At 44.4% G+C, this 21,606-nt stretch overlaps 1 protein-coding gene across 3 annotated transcripts in view; it reads left to right on the top strand.

Annotated features, from left to right (window-relative positions):
* cacna1bb (calcium channel, voltage-dependent, N type, alpha 1B subunit, b) overlaps positions 1–21,606 on the top strand; it is a 159,234-nt gene that overhangs the window by 90,730 nt on the left and 46,898 nt on the right. For all 3 annotated transcript variants that reach the window (XM_030084679.1, XM_030084678.1, XM_030084677.1), the window contains exons 11-26: positions 1,895–2,116; positions 2,214–2,326; positions 2,555–2,667; positions 3,911–4,042; positions 10,614–10,686; positions 10,921–11,038; positions 11,811–11,878; positions 12,047–12,153; positions 14,702–14,764; positions 15,775–15,816; positions 16,982–17,647; positions 17,766–17,971; positions 19,562–19,685; positions 19,874–20,003; positions 20,201–20,260; positions 21,017–21,123. In XM_030084679.1, coding sequence (XP_029940539.1) covers positions 1,895–2,116; positions 2,214–2,326; positions 2,555–2,667; positions 3,911–4,042; positions 10,614–10,686; positions 10,921–11,038; positions 11,811–11,878; positions 12,047–12,153; positions 14,702–14,764; positions 15,775–15,816; positions 16,982–17,647; positions 17,766–17,971; positions 19,562–19,685; positions 19,874–20,003; positions 20,201–20,260; positions 21,017–21,123 — 2,344 coding nt within the window. The remainder of the gene's footprint in view (positions 1–1,894; positions 2,117–2,213; positions 2,327–2,554; positions 2,668–3,910; positions 4,043–10,613; positions 10,687–10,920; positions 11,039–11,810; positions 11,879–12,046; positions 12,154–14,701; positions 14,765–15,774; positions 15,817–16,981; positions 17,648–17,765; positions 17,972–19,561; positions 19,686–19,873; positions 20,004–20,200; positions 20,261–21,016; positions 21,124–21,606) is intronic.

Here is a 21,606-nt window from a genome sequence, read left to right as displayed (position 1 = left end):
GAGCGTGTTTTCTCCAGTCCACCACCTCTCGGATAAGAGAATATAATTAACTTTTCTAATTAGGCCGCTAAATGGAAATGGCCGGAGAACCACCTGCAGCGTATCATACTTTTTGAAAATTAATTGACTTCTCGGCGTCTCACCAAGACGTCTTGTAATTGCTTTCCTTTAGGAGGGACAAATTAACACGAGCAAAGTAACTGAAAGAATTTTGTTGCCATCAAAAATAATAATAATAATGATAATAATAATAAAAAAAAAAAAGCATTTTTGCAGAAAGTGAAGCTGGGAGGGAAAAGTCCTCCTCATGTGGTTTGTTTCACACATGATGCCTGCAAGTTCTGCTCCACAGTCCACGGATATTAGCAGCTGCGGGTCTGTTTTAAGAAGCGTCTCATGCTTTGATTGTTTGCCCCATGGGTAAAAAAATCTTTAATCAGTTTGCGCTTATTGAAGTTCACAGCGTGCTAAAAACTGCGAAGGGTTGCTGTTAAACATGTCATTTCTTTTTTAAATGCTGGAACTCCATTCAGATGTCTTCTATTGACAGTTAGGAGAAGAGGGTGCAGTTTCATCCCAGTAAAGCAACGCTCTGCAACCTTTTCTTGGTATTTGTGTGTTTACACAAAACCTATGGAACCGTCAAAACGTGACTCCCTGTCAGTGGAGATGAGGGGAAAAAAAAATCTCTCGACCAGCTGGTCCTTCAACGGCCCCCAACCTCCTCGCATGAATAATCAACCCCCGTAATTTGTCGCCAGCGTCATTGACATCCGCCAAGGCCGTCCAGTGAATATATAATGAAATTGGTGACAAGATGACGCCTTCAGATCAATCCGAGTCCTGACGATCGTCTGGAACGGCGGCCGCGGAAGGTTTCAGAGACCTTTCACGTCTTGTCAGTCGCTCATCGGAGGGGAAATGTCCCGATTTTTAAATGTGGCCGGCATGACGAGGATTCAGATCCTGAACTGCGAGTCTCATTTGTGACAGAAAGCAACCGAAAGCACAAAGACAAGAGGCAGAGTGGGAGCAGGGTATCTCGACCGTTACTGTATTTCATTACAAGAGATTCATGACCCAATGTGCTCATGCTTTTGTTTTGAAAGTGCCAATCATTCCATGTCTATTGAATGTCACAAATCTATTAAGTTCTTGTTGCAGTTTTGATAAAACGTGATTGCCTGTATCCCGCCTTTAAAACGTGTTGAGCACAAATTATTAAGAAATTATTATGAATTATTCGACCATTACTAGATTAACAATAATTTGGTTATTCCGAGTAACATCAATCCATATCATTTGATGGATTTTTTGTTGCGTAACCAAAAGAAAATCAAGCTGACCTCATGTTCGTTTATAATCTTCACAGATCAGATATCACCGGCTCAATAATCCAGATTATGGTTCTGAGGAAAATGAAGTGCAGATACATACCATATATATCACTTAGTCATCAGTAGACACATTTGTCTTTTTTATGCTCTTTATTTTAGATAGAATTTTAATCAAAGGACTTTAGCAGAAGAATACATCTTCAGTAATGAGATTTTACCTTATACTTTGTATAATAATCATGAATATTAATGAAAAGACATTTATCCTGGTGGAAACATCATAAATCGTTCGATTTCAAGAATGGGGAAAAAGCTGTTCTCCATCACTTTAGAAAAGAATGGCAAAGTTCTTCATTTCTTATTATCTCTACTCATTGTTCTTTGTTTTAACTCTCAAACAAGCTTTAAACAAAAGTTCATTCGCCACCGAAAGCTTTTCTCTTCAGTGATGCATGTGTAGTTTTGTTTATTCAGTTATCAAACCACAGATTGACCTTTGTGTGTATTGAAACTCCTGGACTGTAAATCCTCCCTCCTCCCCTCCTCCTCCCCTCCAGCTCCTCCCGGCTCTCCGTTCGGCCGGGCCAGCGTGAAGAGCAGCGGCAAGATGGACAGCTCGTCGTACTTCAGACGCAAAGAGAAGCGGACGCGCTTCTTCATCCGCCGCATGGTGAAGGCCCAGAGCTTCTACTGGATCGTCCTGTGCCTGGTGGGCCTCAACACGCTGTGCGTGGCCATCGTGCACTACGACCAGCCCGAGTGGCTCACCACAGCTCTCTGTGAGGCTCACACACACACACACACACACACACACACACACACACACACTGATGGATGCTGACTTACCTATTCCGAGTGCCTCTCTGTCGCTTCCAGACACGGCGGAGTTTGTGTTCCTGGGTTTGTTTCTGACTGAGATGAGTTTGAAGATGTACGGCCTCGGAGCCAGGAACTACTTCCACTCCTCTTTCAACTGCTTTGATTTCGGGGTGAGTTTCTATCAACAGTTTTTTTTTTTTTTGTTTGTTTGTTTCATCCTTGAAAATATGTTGTTTTGATTTGTTTGTGTTGAAGGTAGTGAGTGATGAAGTAAATGAGGCCTCATGAACCACTGTCTTTATTTTCTGCAGCCACTAGATGGCACTCTTGGTTATAAAATAGAGGCTGAAGGATCGAAAATGGAGCGGACGTTGAGGTGACTCTGCTGTCGTCCGCAGGTGATCGTGGGAAGTATTTTCGAGGTGATCTGGGACATGATTAAACCGGGAGCGTCGTTTGGGATCAGCGTGTTGCGAGCCCTCAGACTGCTCAGGATCTTCAAAGTCACAAAGTGAGTTAGAAAAATGTCTAAAAAGAAAGAACAGCTCGGGAAACACACTATGTGGTTGAATCTAACAGACATATACATTTAAAAAATGACCAAAGTTACCTCTAAATGGTTTAGTCTTTCCATGCTGTCGCAATGATTTGTTCCTCTCGTTGAATCTGATTGTAGCGACTATAAATGCCGCTAAGTGAAAACTAAGACAGCTGCAGGAAGATGGTTAATTCCAATTTTCATACTTAAGTGTCATAATATGGGGGAAAAAAATCATCTCAGTGCACATCTGTTCTCTAGAGGCTTAAACATTCAGTATGTTAATGAAATGTCTCGGGATTATCGTAATAAAGATGTAATTATTCAGCCGGTGAGCGACAAGAACCGAAATAGAAGAGTGAACTAACTTTAGGAAAGTACTGATCTCATTTCAACATTTTTAGCACTAAAATATATCAGACAGTGTTGATCATATTGCTCAAATTAATTTAATAATTATCTTTAAGCAAAGATATTGATGATCGGGGATATTTGTCCTTTGCTTCATAGTTTTGTTCTTTCTGTAATAAAAATGTCTGGACTATGAGAAATCATTGAAGAAATATTAATAATTAACAAAACATTTGGTAAATTTTCAATGGAAAAACTAAACTAGTTTCGATTGTATGATGTTATTTTGTTTATTAGTTTTTTTTTATTATTAACAGAAAACATACATGTGTTGAATATAAAGCATCTTTGGACAAACTGGAAAACATTTCAATAGAATTAAACACACCGTAACTCCTACCAGTGTTTGGATGTTTTAAAATATGAGAAACTGAATATTTTTAAATGGAATGGAAGCAATTTCATAAATATCAAAGAAGCTCATTAAAACAAAATCACCGGATTTGCTTCATATCCTCCTTTCTAAGGTTGTTAAAGGTTAAAGGTTTTTGTTGTCAGTTGAATCCAATGAATTCTGCTTCACTGCTTCATTCCCGTCACACGAGCTCCACTTTTTTCTCGAAGCGCCCGTAATTGTTTAGCGTCTGTGGGGAAAATCCTGCTCCTCAGATTAGCCCTAATCCTGTGATTGAGTGAAACTGGCAGCCGCACACGCTGACGCATCGATTCTTGACGCCACCTACAGCTCCTTTTGCTTTTTGTTCAGGTTTTATTTTTTCCTTTTCTTCCTGTTCTTTGCTTGTCCGTCACAGTTGTTCCCTGATTGGAACTGTCTGTAACCAGCGCTGCGCTGTGCGGTTCGCAGGTATTGGAACTCTCTGAGGAACCTGGTGGTTTCTCTCCTGAACTCCATGAAGTCCATCATCAGCCTGCTCTTCCTCCTCTTCCTCTTCATCGTGGTGTTCGCCCTGCTGGGCATGCAGCTCTTCGGAGGACAGTGAGTACGCCCCCCCCGCCCCCCCGCCCGGCCCGCTGTGCGATCGCCGTGGTGACAGACATGTCCACGCAGCAGGCAGCTGCAGGATCGACGGCAGACCTTTGAAATGTTTCCCAGCAGGAGCCGCGTGTCTCCTAATGGCGGGAGCAGCTCGTGGTCCTGCGGTTGATCAAGCAGCCGGCGTCAGTCCTGTCACACACAAGCACAAACACACACACACACACACGTGTCTCTGCAGAAGCAGGAGGGGAGGTTTGACCGTCCCAAACTTCAGGCATCAAAGACGTCAGCATGTTTCAAGGAATGAAGCCCAGATATGGAGAACTACAACACGACAGGTTTATTAGAAAGACACATGAAATGGAAGGTTTTTATTAGCTCTTAGTTCAGGGGCCACATTCAGCACAAAGTGGGCCGGATCAGTCAACCTTCTTTGTCAGAATACATTGAAATGTCCTATAACCTTCTCATATAGCTGCTGTTGTATGCATGGTTTTACAAACTCACCCTGACAGAACAGCTTTGAGGCTGATGCTAGTTTGCTCGTTTTCGTGGCAGCATCGCAGACGGCTCAGGTCCCCGTGTTGCTTTGTGTTCGCGATTCTGTAGAAACGTCTTTTAAAAAATCAGTGTCTTTGGAATGTTTACAGTCTGCTTGGTGATTTGGCTGGACTGGAGACTCTTGTGGGCCAGTTTTGACCCACAGGCTGTATGTCAAACAATCGTCTAGCCAAACTGCAGAGCTAATTGTAAAAATTCCAAACAAGTTTTCAGCTTTTTTTAAGAAAGTTTTGAAGAGAGGGGAATTATTTTTTGGGACATTTCACTGTGTTTTGGATGAAAAAGTATCATTAAAATTGGTTTTATGCTAAAACTGTAGCAATCTTTAGCACCACAACTAAAACTAAACTAAAATGAACGTGAACTGTGTGTGAAACGTGAACGAAAATGAGTTTCACACTCCTGATCTGAGATCTTATAAACATCTGCAGCGTTTAATGTAACGTGATGTATAGTTTTCAGGTGTTTGGAGCGATAGCTGGTCATAACAACAGAAAACCCGAACAGATCCCAGCGCCGGATGCGTTTGAGGCCGGCGTTGCCATGGCGTCCAGCCGCACATCGGTCTGCGTCATCCCCCACCATCACGTCGGTCCCCTGTGATGGACAAGTGTGAGATGAGTCTGACGTCCACATGGTGCTTCTAGCCAGCCGAACACATCCGTCTGAGCCCTTTGTTCTCCAGCCGCGCCGACCCGCGCGCGTTTTTCCACCCCGCCGTCTAAAAATGAACCCAAGGTGTCAAATCATTTCTGCGTTCTTCATTCTAATAACCCAGCAGTCCCGAGTTACCTGAAAATAGGCCGTCGGATTATGTAAAAGCCAGAATAAGAAAAGGAAAAAAAAAAAAAAAGCCTCTCCTCTGGCAGAGAGGTCCAGTAGCTTCATAAGAAAAGGTCGTCAACCTTAAGTAGAAGATTAAAAGTGTTGAAAGGAAGTAGAAGCAATATGTGGTCACAGGCAGACTTTATTTTTGGACTGGGAGATTATTTCCTGTGCTCTCAAAACACCAAAAAGTAATCTCCTGGTAAAATTGTGAGAATTAGAAGATAAACAGCTTGAGGGAGAGGACCGTCTTCCCACAAAGACTCTCAGGACATCAGCCAGCGTTGAGGGAGAGCGAGGACTCGATAAGCTCAAAGGAAACTCTCTCACAGAATAATGAATTTCTCTGTTTGCAGCTTCACGGCGTTCAAGTCGGATCGGTCTCGACCGTCTTTGCTGATTAACCGTGAGAGATGGCATTTTTTAATATTCCCTGCTTCTCTGCGTTGGGGTTGCACAGCGTCACGTGTCAATTTACATCAAAAAACTATTGTTTGCTGTGAATGCCAACCGATTTCTCCCCGTTTTGACATTTGTGAGCGTTTTTGACATTCTAATGAGCTGACATTTCTTCAAGGAAAGAGACAAGTCGACAGAATAATCTATAAGCAGAATATTGACTGGTCAGCCATGATCTTGATGGGACGATACCGAGGTTCTAGAAACCTCCTGTTCTCTTCAGTAATCTTTCATCTTTGTGATAAATCTGGAGGTTGTGGCTTGTGTGAGCTGATAGGCAAGTATCTTGCTTGCTTTCTCACCAAATTCATAAAAACGATGTCGAGATTTCAGAAGATTTCTTCCTGCTTCAGCTGACATTAAAATGTCGGATTTGTTTTTCTCAATACGGAGCTCTTTTAGCAAATCCAGAGTGTGAATATGTTGCTTGCAACTGGGAGATACGATTTGTCGTGCTTAATTTTTCTTCGTTAGCTTTTCTTTTGTTGTGATCCATGTGTGATAGAATCTGGCCTCTTATGTCAGCTTTAAATGCCTCCCATAGAGTTCATTTCAAAGAAGAAATCAATATGACCGGCTATGAAATTAGTAATATCATCTTGAGACAAAACAGAGCTGCCAAGTCTGCAAGGGGGTCTCGGAGCATGAAATGCTAACCTAAAAGTTGCTGTGACAGGTGAATGATCAGATATCATAGTAGCATTATACGAGCAAGCTTCAACCAATTGAAGGAGTCTGCAGTCTACAAGAAAACAGTCAGTTCAGTCAGAATATACACGTCCTGTTGGATTGAGACTGCGCCATAAATGTGCCATAGAATAGAATAATGAAAGAATCGATAACTCGAGCGGATTTTGATAGTTATGATGTAGAGGTGGAGGAACGGTCTACACGTCTACAGGACACGTCTACATCTTACTGCGCCCCTCCCCTGGTTGGTTCAATCTGCACTTTTTTTTTGTAGATTATTGATGGAAAATGAAGCAGATGCATTGTTAGTTCTTTCTCTTTTTTTGGGATTTTTCTGTTTGGGAGTGGCGGGGGGCGGAGCCTGAGTGCCCTCTCTTGACCAGCCGCCAGCGATTGTCATTCTGTCTTTTTCTGTCTTTTTCACACACTGTGTTTGTTATTTGCTTTTTGTGGCGTTTTCACTGACATCCTGCACAGCCTTTTCTTTTTATATGTATCCAGTTTCCCTCTCAGCCTGTGCATCTCCCCTTGTTGCACACACTGTACGTATTAGAGCAAGACTGATCCCTGACAACACATTACCTACTGGCACTGGGTCTACAGGCACAGTGGCCACGGCCAGAAGTGATTGTTATGAAACAAGTCTATTATTTGTCTGATAATTAGTTGCGTTGTCACACTGAAATGGGAAAAGCTGTGGATTAGAAGAAGAAAATGCACAGGATGATTATGAAATCTGGAAAATACAGCATGATGACCTCTCAGTACAGTTCCCTTCTCCAAATGGTTCCTTTTGTTTTAGTGCAAAGAAGTAGGATTGAATTAAGAAGAAGCTTATATTACATTTAGTAAAAAAAAAATACACTAACTTTAATGACTCCTTTTTGTGCAAAACGCAGTGAAAGTTCTATTTGCAGTATTTTATATTCTCGAATGTTCATTAATTTACAAAGTCAGTGACTTCCAGTGTTGCCTCACTGATCTCTCAGCTCGGGTCTCAGTCTTATGCTCTATCGACTACTGTTGAAAAAAAAACCCTGAAATATCCATACATACAAGCAAAAACAGAAAAAAAAAAAAATCCAGTCAGTGTTCTTTAAATGATTTTTGCACTTGGCAGGCGATGTGAATGTGTATCAGCATGTGAGACACCAGGTGATAAATGTGTCAAGAGTGTCAACAAATTACTTTAACTGTGGACTTTAATAACTCCTTTGAGGGAAACAATGCTCAGTTTTGTCAGTGCTCTCCAGAAAGATCCAATGTAACGTGCACAGAATTTTGTTTTGAAGTTTTCTATATAAAAATAGTTTCAATAACGAGACAAAAGTAATGTGTTATTTGTTGCATGTGACTGTACGATGACGGTGAACGTATATTGGCACTTGGATTGCTGGTTCTGTGGCAAAAGACATAACTGGATCACTGTCAACTCAAAACCCTACTGTAACCTGAGAAAACACAGAACACAACATGGTCTGAAGGTGGCTTAGAACCCCAAAGGTCAAGTTTATTTAACCTTCTGTGTTGCCTTCTCATTTACAGAAAAAACATGTTGGAGTAGCACAAGCCTCAAAATGAATACCGACCGTTAATAGGAAATAAAAATATGTCAAGATATGAAACCATTGGGCTCAGACTCCTTGTCGATGCCAGAAATGCTGCTGCTGTGCATGCGCACCACACAAACACAGGAAGTAGTTCGGCACAGCACATCTGTGATCAGACGGACAATCACAACAATGGCGGCTTCCAGTCCATGTTCTCCTGGTGGTAGTTGGTGGAACTGGTAGTTTCATCGTTGACAGTCACGAGGAATAACAATCCAACTTGGGCGTCTGTCTGTACGGATGTTATGTACTCGGCATTGTTAATGTTTATCGTGTATTGCTCTCTGCATGCATGTGTGTGTCGTTTCATTACTAAAACTAACAGTTCCCAGCGCTGCTGCTAGCTCCAGTATCTTCCAACTTCAAAGCAGGTTAAACATTGTCTGGTTCAGAATGTGGATACATGTATCGTCAGACTCTGCAAATGTTCCCTGCGTCCATGTTTTGTACTACATGATGAGTACAAAACACACACACACACACACACACACACACACACACACACACACACACACACACACACACACACACACACACCAAGGCGAAGCCAGCTGCTGCGTGTGCAGATGGTCACTGTGGTAACAATGTGCCCTCACATTCTCTCCATATTTTTACAGATCCTTCTCCATCCTATTGTGCGTTTTCCGTGTGTGTGTGTGTGCCAGCAGATTGTGTTCACCACTTGCTCTTCAGACATACTTGCGTGCCATGCATGGAATCCTATCAGAAAGCATTGGGTTGGTTTCGCACAGCAGATACGACGCTCCTGTTGAGATGAATACTGTATGAATCTATATAAAGGCTTTTCGGTGGGTGAATGTTTGAACAATCTTATGTGGGAACATTCATTGGCAGGTTGCCATGCATTTTCTAAGCTGTGGCATGCGTGCTGTTTGACTGCAGCATATGGAATAAGCTCAATTTATCATCAAGCTCTGTAATTAAACCTGTCCCACATACATGATCTCAACAGCAGAAATACATGTTTAATGCATTTTAATGATCAGCTGCTCTGGAGGCGCCATGAATAGTCTGCTGGCACGGCTGCTACTCATTCTCCGAGTGATTTCGGTTGTGTTTCTTTGCTCACTATTAAACCCTCCAGTCTGATGGGCCCAAAACAGACTGCTGCTTGTCACAGTGGCCATCTGCAGCGCGCCGCGGAAACCTGCTTCGTACTCCAAACTGTGGCGACGAAGCGTCCTTGACATAACCAGGCTGCCTTGATTGTTCTCTCTTGTCACCCAGCTCTTCAGTTTGTGTGGTTTTTGTAACCGATGACAGTTACTGACTGACTGACGACAAGGAGGCAGATTTTAGACAACTGACAGAAAACACAGACACACACACACACACATATATATATATATATATATATATATAAACAAACCTCTCTTGGCGATTAGGAGTCAGGTCTGTGGTAAAAGAAAAGAAAATGTCTCCGTTTTACTCGAGTTCATGTTACATAGTCGCCATGTTGAGTGGCTCTCAGTCGGAATGCTGCAGGTTCGATTCCTCGTCTTCCCCTCTCCTCGAGCAAGGCACTGCGCCTTGCGTGGCAGCTGCATCCTCGGTGGAGACCGAATAACGTACGTGAAATAGCATTTTTACTGTTGTACTGGGTAACGTGTGCTAGTGTGAGATTTTCACTTTCAAGGGGAAAGCTATGTCTCCAAACACCAGGGGGGGTTAAACATAGGGTCTGAGGGCCAAAATCAGTCCCGAAGGATCACATCGCCTTGGAAACAATTCGCAACGAATACAGCTAGTCTAATATACTTTTGTTGAAAGAATCTAAAGTAATAATTTGGGGACAATGTTTGGATCTTCAGCATGAGGAGCTTTTTCATCCAGTTAGTCACTGTATCACAAAATGCCAGTTGTTCCTTAATAAGGCAAAAAAAAAAAAAAAAATAGACAATAAGGACATGAAGTGATGACACTCTGGAGGAAAAAGTTGTCATCCATCTACTGGTGCTTTGTCACCATTTTCAAAAAGTTACATTTTTACTGTTGTTGTGTGAATGGACAGCCAAAACGCCGTGAAAGCTTTCCGTTCTGACTTGGAAACATTGGTGTGTGAACTTCCTTCCTGGTAAAACACAGCCATGAGGTCTGAAAACAAAGGATTGGATGCAATAAACTGAAGATACAGGGAAGAAAGTACAGAGAAAGTAATGAAAAGCAAATAAAAAAATTACACAGAAGTGCTGTTAATATACAGACAAAAACTATTATTACTGAGACAGAAAAGCAGGAAGCGTCTGACGTGATGAATCAAGTGGTTTTCCTGAGCTGCAGCTGGATTCCTCTGCAGCTCTCTGGCTGCTGCTTCGCTCCTTCTGAAGTCTCTCTCTCTCTCTCTCTCTCTCTCTCTCTCTCTCTCTCTCTCTCTCTCTCTCACCTGGTTGTCGTGATTTATTCAGGTTCAACTTTGAAGATGAGACGCCAACAACCAACTTTGATACCTTCCCAGCAGCCATCCTCACCGTGTTCCAGGTGAGAAACACACACACACACACACACACACACAATCACACTCATGTTCAGAATGAAAGGGAAACATGTGCATTAAGGTTTGTTATCAGTCATTTTCATTACGGTGAGTGGCTGCTCCGTGTGCCTCTAATGAGCTCGCCGGTAATCCCTCGGCCGGGCTGCGCTCGTAACCCTTCACTCCGTCGAGTCGTTTATTTCAGCATATTTTCCATCATCGATCTTCGCCTCCCTCAGATTCTGACCGGCGAGGACTGGAACGCCGTCATGTACCACGGGATCAAGTCTCAAGGAGGCGTTCACCACGGCATGTTCTCCTCCATCTACTTCATCGTGCTGACGCTCTTTGGAAACTGTATCCTCAGTTTTGAATGAATGAATGAAGAATGGTTTTCCTCCTCTGCGCAACATTTCTTTTTTGAATGTGGAACGACAGAAGAAAAAAGTCTCCAGCAGGTCACGAATATGCTGCAGTCCCTCCGTCAACTCTCCTAAAGGTCTTTATTGAGAAGATCAGCTCGTCAATCTCTGAATTACACTCTCACCGCTATTTGCACACATCCTCAAAAATTCAAAGAGGTGGACTGGCCATTTGTCAGGAGAGCGGACTGGTCAGATGGTCTTTTAGACCCGAGAAGCTCTTATCAGGAACATATTGAGGTCCGTCGCTGATTATTATCCAGCTTAGACAGAGTCCTGTTTCATGGTTCAGTGTCCTGATTGGCCAGCAGATGTTTTAACCTGCTGAGGTCTTATCCTGAATACAGTGAGGTTTGGAATCAGTCACCTATTTAGCTTAGACCTCGATATGAAGGTCATGAAAACCCAGGATCAACCCTCTAAGTCAGAATTCTGCTTCGATTTGCCAACCCGTTCCACATTTGTTTCTCCACGTGACTCATTTCCGAGCAGGTCAGGTGTAAGTTGCCATGGCAACGTGCTGCACCTTGATTAAAAACAACAAAAAAAAGTCACCCACCGTTGTGGTGCTGCGAGCCCTCCAGGGTTAATAACCCCGACGGAACCACAATCCGAACGCAGGCCTCTGCCGTCGATTTGGCAGAATGTAAAAACACGACCGGATCACAGAACAGCTGTATTTTCTCCTGACTGCCGCCGTCACATAGACACCTTGCTGAATGTCTTCTTGGCCATCGCTGTGGACAACCTCGCCAATGCACAGGAGCTGACTAAGGTAGGCAGGGTCGAAGCTTCTCAATTGTGACACAGTACAGATGTTTTTATTCTTCCCAGTGAATCACACTAAAGCTGAGAAAAACCCTGCATATGAAGAGGAAACCTCTGCTGGTGTATTTTTTTTTTTCTCCTCTCTATCTAATCGCCTCTATTTAACCGCCTGGAGGATGAGGAGGAGCAGGAGGAGGCGGCCAATAAGAAGCTCGCCCTGCAGAAAGCTTTGGAGGTGAAGGAAGTCAGCCCCATGTCAGCAGCCAACATCTCCATCGCAGCGTAAGTTCTCTCTGCTCTGCTCTCCTCAGTCCCACAGTGGAGTAAACGTCAGTCATCCAGTGTGCCGTCCTTCAAGGTGTCCCTCCCTCACACTCTTAAATGTGTGTGTTTGTGCGTAATGTGTGTGTGTGTGTGTGTGTGTGTGTTCTTGGTTTCTCCTCATCCTCTCCCATTCTGAGAGTGCTCCCGTAGTGTTTCTTGTTTATTACACTTCACTCTTGACCTTCACTTAACCTTCTGTGCAATTAAGGAGGGCTGAGTTTGCAGCTCATGTGAGTTTCCACAAGCAATTTTCACCTTTTCAGTGTTTCAAATTATCTTGATTGTTTTTTTTTTTTTGGTTTTTTTTTGCTGTTTTCTGCTGAGATTTGCTTCATGCTGTCAAAACAAATCGATATATTATTATATTATTCACACACTTCACAACTGTGTCTAACAGAATATGAAGCTCTCAGCACTGCAGAATAAAAACTATTTCTTCAGAAATATGCATTATTGATTATTGATATTTATTTCTTTTGTGACATGCATTGATCCGAGCCAGAACTTTAATTCTGTCTGTATGAAGGAAATTTTGCTGTTAGCAAATATTTAATTCAGAAGCACTTTAGAGCTCAGTTTATGACTGTCTCTTGGTTTGATAACGTGATCACTCCGTGTGTTTACTTCGGGATATTTGTCAAAACAGAGGAAATTCTGTTTTGAACCAGCTCGATTGCTCATTAATGTGCACACTGTGGCTCTTAAATTTGATTGTTTTATCCCTATTTTGAAAACACGGAAATATGAGGAAAGAGAAACTTAGAATTAATCCAACCTGAAACTTGGATTGGACGGATATTGCTTAAGGTAGTTACTTTTTTATTTTTTTTTTTTTTTGTAAAAATGTAGATTTGCATGAAACAATTAGTCTGTTTGAAGGATTGAACTATGCAGGATTTGAGCTTCAGCTCCATTTGTAGGAAAATCATCTGACATGAACAGTACTGGACAGTTGCAGTTTGTCTCAGCCAGCTGTCACTTCAGCCTTTTCATCTGCTTAACAGTGAAGTCACACAGTAAATCCCAATAATGAGCCACATAAAAAAGCCCCTGAAAGCTGAGTTACTCTGTAAATATTCATCTTTAACATAAACTGAAAAGAAACTTTAAAATTCAAATTCAAGAAACTGTTTCCTGATGTTCAAAATGCAGAGTTTGAAACCCTGATTGAGTTTCCATTTAAATGTGACAAGTTGTGAAAACCATTAGTTAACGTTCGAGTTGTTGCTGCCCAATTATTGCACGATTTTAAAATCTAATCTTCGAGTGTACCTTTGGCCTGAAAAATTGCAAATATCGCACTAATTAGCGTCTCCCGCCTCGGTTTGTTTGCAAATAAGTCTCTGCAAATAAATTTATTGAGGTCAAACTCAGTAGAACTAACTTCCTCACCATAAGAATATTTTAAAAAATCCCTTATTAAGCCTTATTAAGATGATTTGTGTGGAAATAGAGCTGTTTGCTGTGGCTGTCGAACCTTTTTTCAAACAAAACTATATCAAATAGCTTCATCTTTCTGTTCTGCTATGAGAGAAGAAGAGCCTGTTTTTTTCTTGGCGCGTGAAGCCGACGCTAAAAGGCAAAACAGAAACCGAGAGAAACTCAGAATCCCCACTACAGAGGCAAAGCAGCCAAAGTTAGCCTGACCTTTAGAGCCACAGTGTACTCTTTAATGGGAACTACAGCAGGCTGAAGAGAAGCACAATTCTCTTCTGAGCTAAACACAGAAAGACAGCTGAGTCATACGAGCAAGACAGATGAAGAAAAACTCACTCTTCAGTTTTTCCTCATACAGTACAGACAGCGGTGTCTTCAGAGCAGGGCTTGTTGAAGGCTGCGATACGCCTCATCTGCTCCTTTGATGCGAACCAGAAGCGATAATGCAGACTTTCTGTGTGGCCGTGGCCGGTTGTCTGCGCTCACTCCCATCAGGCCTCTCGTTCATTCACTCACTCTGATTCCCGCCCGCTCCTTAATTGCCGCCGTCGTCGGTCAGACTGTGGGAAACGGTAAATCAGCGGTTCGCTGGCCTCCTCTCCCCTCCGCCCTCCTGTCTCTGTCATTATATGTGATCCTGTACGTCGTTTCCAGAAGGTGTTTTTCTCTGTGCGCCGAGCCGTGCGCTCACTCTTTCAGATGAACTGTTTGATGTGCATTCTGTGTGCCGTTCCACACGCTCGGGGTTTCGTTACAGAACGACTGAAGGGAGGAAATCCGGCATCTTCGATTCGAAAAGATCTTTATAAGTTAAAAAAAAAAAAAAAAAAAAATGCTTTCTCGTTAGTAATTTCATTATTTGGTTGTTTTGTAATGAAACTCCTGAGGATTTCTTTGAGCTTTGTGTTGCTGCAGTGGCACAGTTTAAGTGGTGTACGGTGCAGCGGGAGGGGACAGGTGGACAGACGGAGAGACGGACGGACGGACGGACGGACCCCGGCTGTCCGCCGGCCCCCTCCGGACGTGTGTCTCATTTTTTTCCTTTTGTTTTTTTGTTCTGCATGTACAGTTTTGTAAAGCAAAATCGAGATGCACTCTCTCGCAGGTCGTCCATCAACAGCATTCAGTCACCGTGAGTTATCACTCTCTGTTACGATATTCTCCCTCCTCTCCTCCCCCCGTCTCTCCCTCCTCTCATCCCTCCTCCTGCCCGTCTTTTTTTTCCGTGACTCCTCATTTTTCCCTCCTCGCTTGTTCTCCTGAACTCGGTTCCTCTCCATCCCAGTTCTCTCTCCTCCAGATAAATGAAACCAGCTGCTAAAGTTGTATTTATGCTTTATTGTCTTTAACCTGCACCAGATATTCAGGCAGTGAGGTGATTTCAGTCAATCTGAATTGTTAAACTAACAAGATATGCCCATTGTTTCATCCAAAATGGTAATTTCTCATTTTTAATAATTTTCCAATAGACAGTGGTTTAGAAACAATCCCGTTTTGTGAGGGCATCGCTGCATCCTGCACGCCACACACACCCAGCAGAGAATCCAAAGTGTAAAACTTTGTTGACTGCAGCTCGTCTGCGTCGGCGCCTGCAGTAATCCGTCTTCCGCTCTGCGCTCTCTGATGCGAATAATTCTCCCCATGAAAGTTTCATCTCTCAGAGCGTTGCGATCACCGCGGGCAGTTTGACATTTCCAGTCTGTTTGTAATTTCAGACCCCGGGACATCACTTTAAAAGATAATCTGAGTCAAGGCTAAAATAAAAAGAAGCGAAAACCCTCACACAACCAGCAGCTCGACGTTCGCCCTCCTTCTGCAGCGATCTGCTGTCTCAGTCGATTAGGGTGCAGATTCAGATCCAGATCCACCGACTTAACATCTAACCCCTTTCTGATAACGCCCATCGTCACTGTGAAATGCTTTTCCTGCGTGTTTCTCCACTGTGCATGTGCTTTGTTCACATAAATAACCAAAATCCTTCTTGTCTCTCAGCTCAGTACCTCTGGCTTTCCTCTATGCAATCACAAAAAAAAAAAACCCAAAAACGCCGCCCTTCCCCGCCGGTGTGCAGCTCACCTGTCTGTGGATATCTGTCCTGTGTCCTGTGTTTCCTGTCTGTGTGTCTTCTGTCTTGTCTTTTAGGAGTTACACTGTCTACTCCTCCCCTGCTCGACGTGTCTTGAGGTACAGGTGACCCAGCAGGACTAAACCCCCCCCCCACCCCCCCCACCCCTCCTCCATAAAGCCCCATGTGAAGCAGCCATACTGTGCTCTCATGCAGAAACAGTATGCAGCACATAACAGACTTCCACCTTTCCCCAGTCAGGATTTAGTTTGTTTTCTTTTAGTACATACATGTGGGGAATGATCATTACTCATAGCATGTTTATTGCTTTTCTGCTCCGCTCATTTTCCCATGGCAGAGATTGAAAAAGGTCTTTAATGACTGGTATTTTCAGCATGGAAGACATTTGTATTGGTGTTTCCGGGCAGACTTAACAGCAGCAAAGATAAAAAATCAAACTCTTCATTCTTTCTGATCATACTATGAACAAGATGAATCTTTCTCAACGTTGAAAGAAAAACAAGAGTCTTGATTAGGCGATCTCACAAATCCGTCCAGATTAGCGTGAGGCTTCTGATTAAAGCTGGATGTGGAATCAAATACCCAAAATCACAGTGCAGTATGGGGCTGAGCTTGGACTATAGTGGATTATATGCATTATAACTTGATCAATTCATTTAGTGTTCATGAGGACAAGAGAGTGTGATATCTTCTCTGAATCATTTCAGTAAACTGAAAACGTATTGAATGAATGAAGTTTTTCTGTGGTCATACCAGTGAATTTGTGATGAAAAGCAGTTTATTTTTTTCTCTCTGAACAAAAAACAGTTTTTCTTGAAACTAAAATAGTTTTACACCTTTGATATCAACATTATTTTGACTTAAATGTTATTTAAACTTCCAGATTTGCCCTGTAAGTTCCCATACAACCTCCATGTTAAGTAATTGAACATCATGGAAAAGTAAAGTTAGGTTTAACCATTGTAGCTGCTGGGTAATGATCCTATTTGGCCCTGATTTCTATGATTCAGCTCGTCATGTACTTGTGCATGGTAAGTGAAGACTTTACCATGGGGAACATTGGTGCCAAATCATCCATAGATCTGTGGGTTTTTCCTACGTTGTGAGAAACCTGATGAAATGAAGGCTGTTCAGACGGCGATGCGGCTATGGATGAAGCTTGTGGATTGCGACAGTCTCACAAACCCAAAGCAAAACTCATGAAACAGCGGAAGGTTTCTGGTGTAGTCGTCGTCTCATCGTCTCTCTCTCTGTGGATTTTAGCAGCAAAGATCAGCAGCGCTCGGCCAAGACCATGTCGGTGTGGGAGCAGAGGACCAACCAGCTGAGGAAGCACAACATGAGGGCGAGCAGCGAGGCGCTCTTCAACGAGCTGGACCCCGAGGAGCGCCTGCGGATGTCCAGCGCCCTGCACCTGCACCCCGACATGAAGACCCACCTGGACCGGCCGCTCATGGTGGAGGCCAGGAACGGGAACGGGGACGGGGCGCCGGAGGAGGACGGCGTGGGCGACGGCTTCCACGGCCGTCCCAAGAAGCACCACCGGCACTGCGACAGGAACGGCGAGGGCAAGGACGGCGGCGAGGGCCGCGGGGGGAGGCACCACTCCCACCACAGCAGGGCCGACGGGCATCAGGCCAGAGAGAGGAGGGGGGACGGGCACAGGCACGGGCCCCAGGCGGGCTCCCCGGAGGACGACGCCGCCGCCGGGGAGGAGAAGGGCCACCGCCACCATCACTCCCACCGTCCAGCCAAGGAGGGCAACGGCATGCTGGCTAACGGCGCCCACGGCGAGCGCCGGGGCAAAGGGGCAGGAGGGGGCGACGGCAACGGAGAGAGGAAAGGACGCTGCTCCCGCATGGTCCGGGCTCAGTCCACCCTGAACGGAGACGACTCCAAGAAGAACAACAACGGAACCAGAGGACACAGGTAGGACAGAGGTCGCAGGAGGACATGAGGACGAAGCTACATTCAGGATAAAGAACCGACTCTGTCCTCAGAGAAACCAGTCCGGATGGTCTCATCCAGGACTCCTCTCTCTCCCCAGGGAGAGGCAGACCGACGCCGAGGAGGACGGCCTGGCCGGCAGTCCTCTGCAGCCGATGCGGAGCGGCCTGAGCCTGGCAGAGAAGCAGGAGGACGCCGACAACCAGAAGAACTCCACCAGGGCCAGCCAGGCCGGCCTCAACAGCAACGCCATCCACATTCCCGTCACCATCACCGCCCCGCCCGGTGAGACCACCGTCATCCCCAGTGAGTCTCCGGCCCCGGTCACACAACGCCTTCCGAGGGAAAACGGGAAACTTCCGCTGTGTTTACACAACAACGGCGTGCCGAGGCACTCGCTGCTGCGTTTGCTTCTCTTAAGAAAAAACTAATCGGTTTTCTTTGAAATTCTTTACCGTTTGCTTGTGGGGCCAGATTGAAGCCTTTGGCAGGACAGTTTTGGCCCATGGGCCTTATGTTTGAAAAAGTAGCGTGCTTTACAATTTTTGCTTTACTATTAAAATTCACAAAAACTGATTTAAACCTAAAGGAAACTGAAGCTACAAAACCAGCCAATGAAGACGTCCCACTTCAGGACATCTGTTTGAGGTAATGTGGTTAATTAGAACCATTTTTATTTGGTTTTGGTTTGTTTTATTAATTGTACTTAAAAAAAAAAAAAAAAAAAAAAAGACTCCACATAGGAGATGGAGAGAGGTTAAATGCATGAAATGCAGGAAAAAATTTGAACACATTTTTTTCCTCATTAATATTGTAACGACTACATCCTCTGGATACAAATGAGATTTTGGGCATTTAGCATGAATAGACATAACAGCCAAAGTATATTGAATGAATATTAGGACATATTCATAGTCATCAAAAGAAAATCTGTTTTTTCGTTATCTGGCACGTCGATGAACCGAGTGAAGAGTTCAGATTTGAGATTTCAGACTGCATGGTGATGGACAGATTAGAGTTTTGAGTATTTCAGGGTGAAGGAGGAGCCTGTTAAACTAGCAATAAGCTGTGACGGGCCACACTGTGTAGTTTCGCCCAAGTAGTTTTAACAATGCTGAATTATTTCATAACGTGAATAAAACTCCTTACTTTAAGGATCAATATTCTGTACAGGTGCAGCGCTGCAAGGTGCTGGAGCCAGTGCCTGCGAAGGCAGCTCGTCACTCCGTCACAGTGAAAAACAAAACATACATCCACGTATTTAATGCAGCTCCGTTTACCTCCGTTTACCCTTGTGGACGCAGAACCTGCAGCAGGTTTCTAGAAGTCTCACTTGGCACAGAGTTCACAACAGAAGGAGCTCACGAGGACGCTCCGGAGTACAGGTAACAGAAGGTGCTCAGAGGGTCACGGCATGAAAACCACAGAGGCCTGGTGAGACAGCTCAGTCCTGGACAGAACAAGACGAACTTCCAACGGGACGAAGGCAGACGGGGAGGAGAAGAGGTGAAAACAATCAGGGGAGGAGCGCACAATCACAGTGGACCGAAGTAAACGCAACGGGAGGAGTCTGAAGCGAGAGGGGAAACAGAAATACGCTGACATGAAAACGCCAAAATCCTAACTGGTCAATGACGTGAAACAAATCCATGCAGTGGAAGGGGCTATAGGTGAGGTACGATGCAGGGGACAGCACTGATCCGTTAAGAAGCTTTTATCAATAAAACAATATGGTAGATCTGTTCATGGAGCCTGCAGTGGTCGTCTGATGGCTTTGTTGTTCAGCTGCTATTTTATTCCTGCTATTTTAAAACCAACAGTCTGCTTCAACGTGAAAATTCTTCATTCTTGGTGTTTCTTCCAGTTTAATGAGCGTGTCTGTCATCTTCACCTCAGTGAACAACATCGACAGCTTCCAGCTGAGTGAGGAGAAGAAGGATCTGGAGGAGGAGGCGGCGGCGAACGGGCCCCGGCAGATCCTGCCCTACAGCTCCATGTTCGTCTTTGGACCAACGAACCCGTGAGTTGGACTTGAAAGATCAAACAAGGTTAAACATTCTGATTTATAGAACCCAGAGTGACTGTTGATAGCTGACTGAACCCAGATGACCCTGAACAGGATGAAGTCCGTGCGCTGTCACTGCTGCGCACGCGACCTGTTTGTTCATGTGTGTGTGTGTGTGTGTGTGTGTGTGTGTGTCCTGGCAGCGTGCGACGGCTGTGTCACTACGTGGTCAACCTGCGCTACTTTGAGATGTGCATCCTGATGGTCATCACCATGAGCAGCATCGCCCTGGCAGCCGAGGACCCCGTGCAGGCCAACGCGCCGCGCAACAACGTGAGTGGTCCCGACAGCCGCCAGGCCGTCGCAAGCAAACATCTGGAGGAGCGGCGAACAAACACACAGAGACACACAAACAAACAAACTAACAAGTTCCGAAGCGTCTCAACCACATCCGTCACTGGATCAGCTGTACAGTCGTCTCAGAGGACACTTCCTGACTTCCTGACTTCCTGTCTTCGCTCTTTCTGCAGGTTCTCAAGTATCTGGACTACGTCTTCACCGGAGTCTTCACCTTCGAGATGGTGATTAAGGTGAGAAGTCTGGAGACATTCCTGATCTGAACGGCCTGCCGTCCCTGGAACACATCTTTCTGTTTAATTGGGACTTCCTGCCGCTGTCAGCCACTTTGGTTTTTAATCCTTTTCTCGCTGTATTTCACCGGCTAATAAGTAAATTTGGGTCTTGTTGAAAAGATTTGTATTTCTGGTCCAAAGGTCAGTGACTGTATAAAGTGAAAACACGCTCTAATGACTTTTGCATTGCTCTATACTATATGGAAACTATTGTTGAAAATACAAAGATCATTCTTTTTTAAAGCCGTTACCCATCTGATAAAAGGCTTAAGGATAACGGGAAGATAAATTACACTTCAGATAACAAACTATCCAAGCTAGACCTTCATTAATTTTAAAGTACTCTTCAGTAGAAAGCCTTTTGTATAATAACTATAAATACGGAGCCTAGTAACAGCTTTAGGCCTTGTTTACATCACCTTTTCATAGTATCGCCGGCTCATCCGATGTTCATCTTGGGACAGCAGTCTGAACCGTCGGAGCGTTCACGTTATAAATCATACAATATTCACATGTACAGCAATAAAAGCAGATGTAATGATCCGGCTCTTTTAGACACTAAAAGAAGTAGAAATGTCCCAACTCACAAGACCGGTCCTCTGATTCGTCCATCTCTGACCTGCCATAAAGCGAGTGATTCCAGAAGCAGCTTGTTTGCTTTGAATTATTTCCATTTCTCCTCACAACCCTCCCGATCTTTCTTTGTGCCTCTAGATGATCGACTTGGGACTGCTCCTCCACCCCGGCTCTTATTTCCGTGACCTGTGGAACATCCTGGACTTCATCGTGGTCAGTGGCGCTCTGGTGGCCTTCGCTTGCTCGTGAGTTCCTCCGGTTCGTCCGTCGCCACACGATGACAGCCGATGTTTTGACAGCCGACTTGTTTACAGTTAATTCAGTATTCATCACAAACTCGTGATGAAGAGCATCTGGATCAGGTATCACACCTCTGAAGGCCTCTGCATCATGGAAAACTATGAAAACTTCAGTTTTAAGCTGAAGCTGATGGCTTCGTGCCTCGTGTCATGCAATAATTCACACTCCGGTTGCCTGAAGGCGCTCGGTGGGACTAACTATGGTTCAGTGTTTTGCCCAGAGGCACTTCAACACAGGGACAGGGCAGGTCGGGGAATTAAACCACCAAACTTGGAATTTAAAGTCGATCCGCTCACAGCCACAGCAACAGTACCAGCACACCTTTAAACAAACCAGGATTGGAAAAACCTCAGTTTGTTACTAGAAGAGCAGTTCGTAGATGAGGACACACACACACACACACACACACACACACACACCCCGATCCA

The sequence above is a fragment of the Salarias fasciatus genome (assembly GCF_902148845.1).
Source record: "Salarias fasciatus chromosome 7 unlocalized genomic scaffold, fSalaFa1.1 super_scaffold_4, whole genome shotgun sequence".
NCBI lineage: Eukaryota > Metazoa > Chordata > Actinopteri > Blenniiformes > Blenniidae > Salarias > Salarias fasciatus.
The sequence above is the reverse complement of the archived record's forward strand: the minus strand, read 5'-3'. Positions and strand labels throughout refer to the sequence as shown.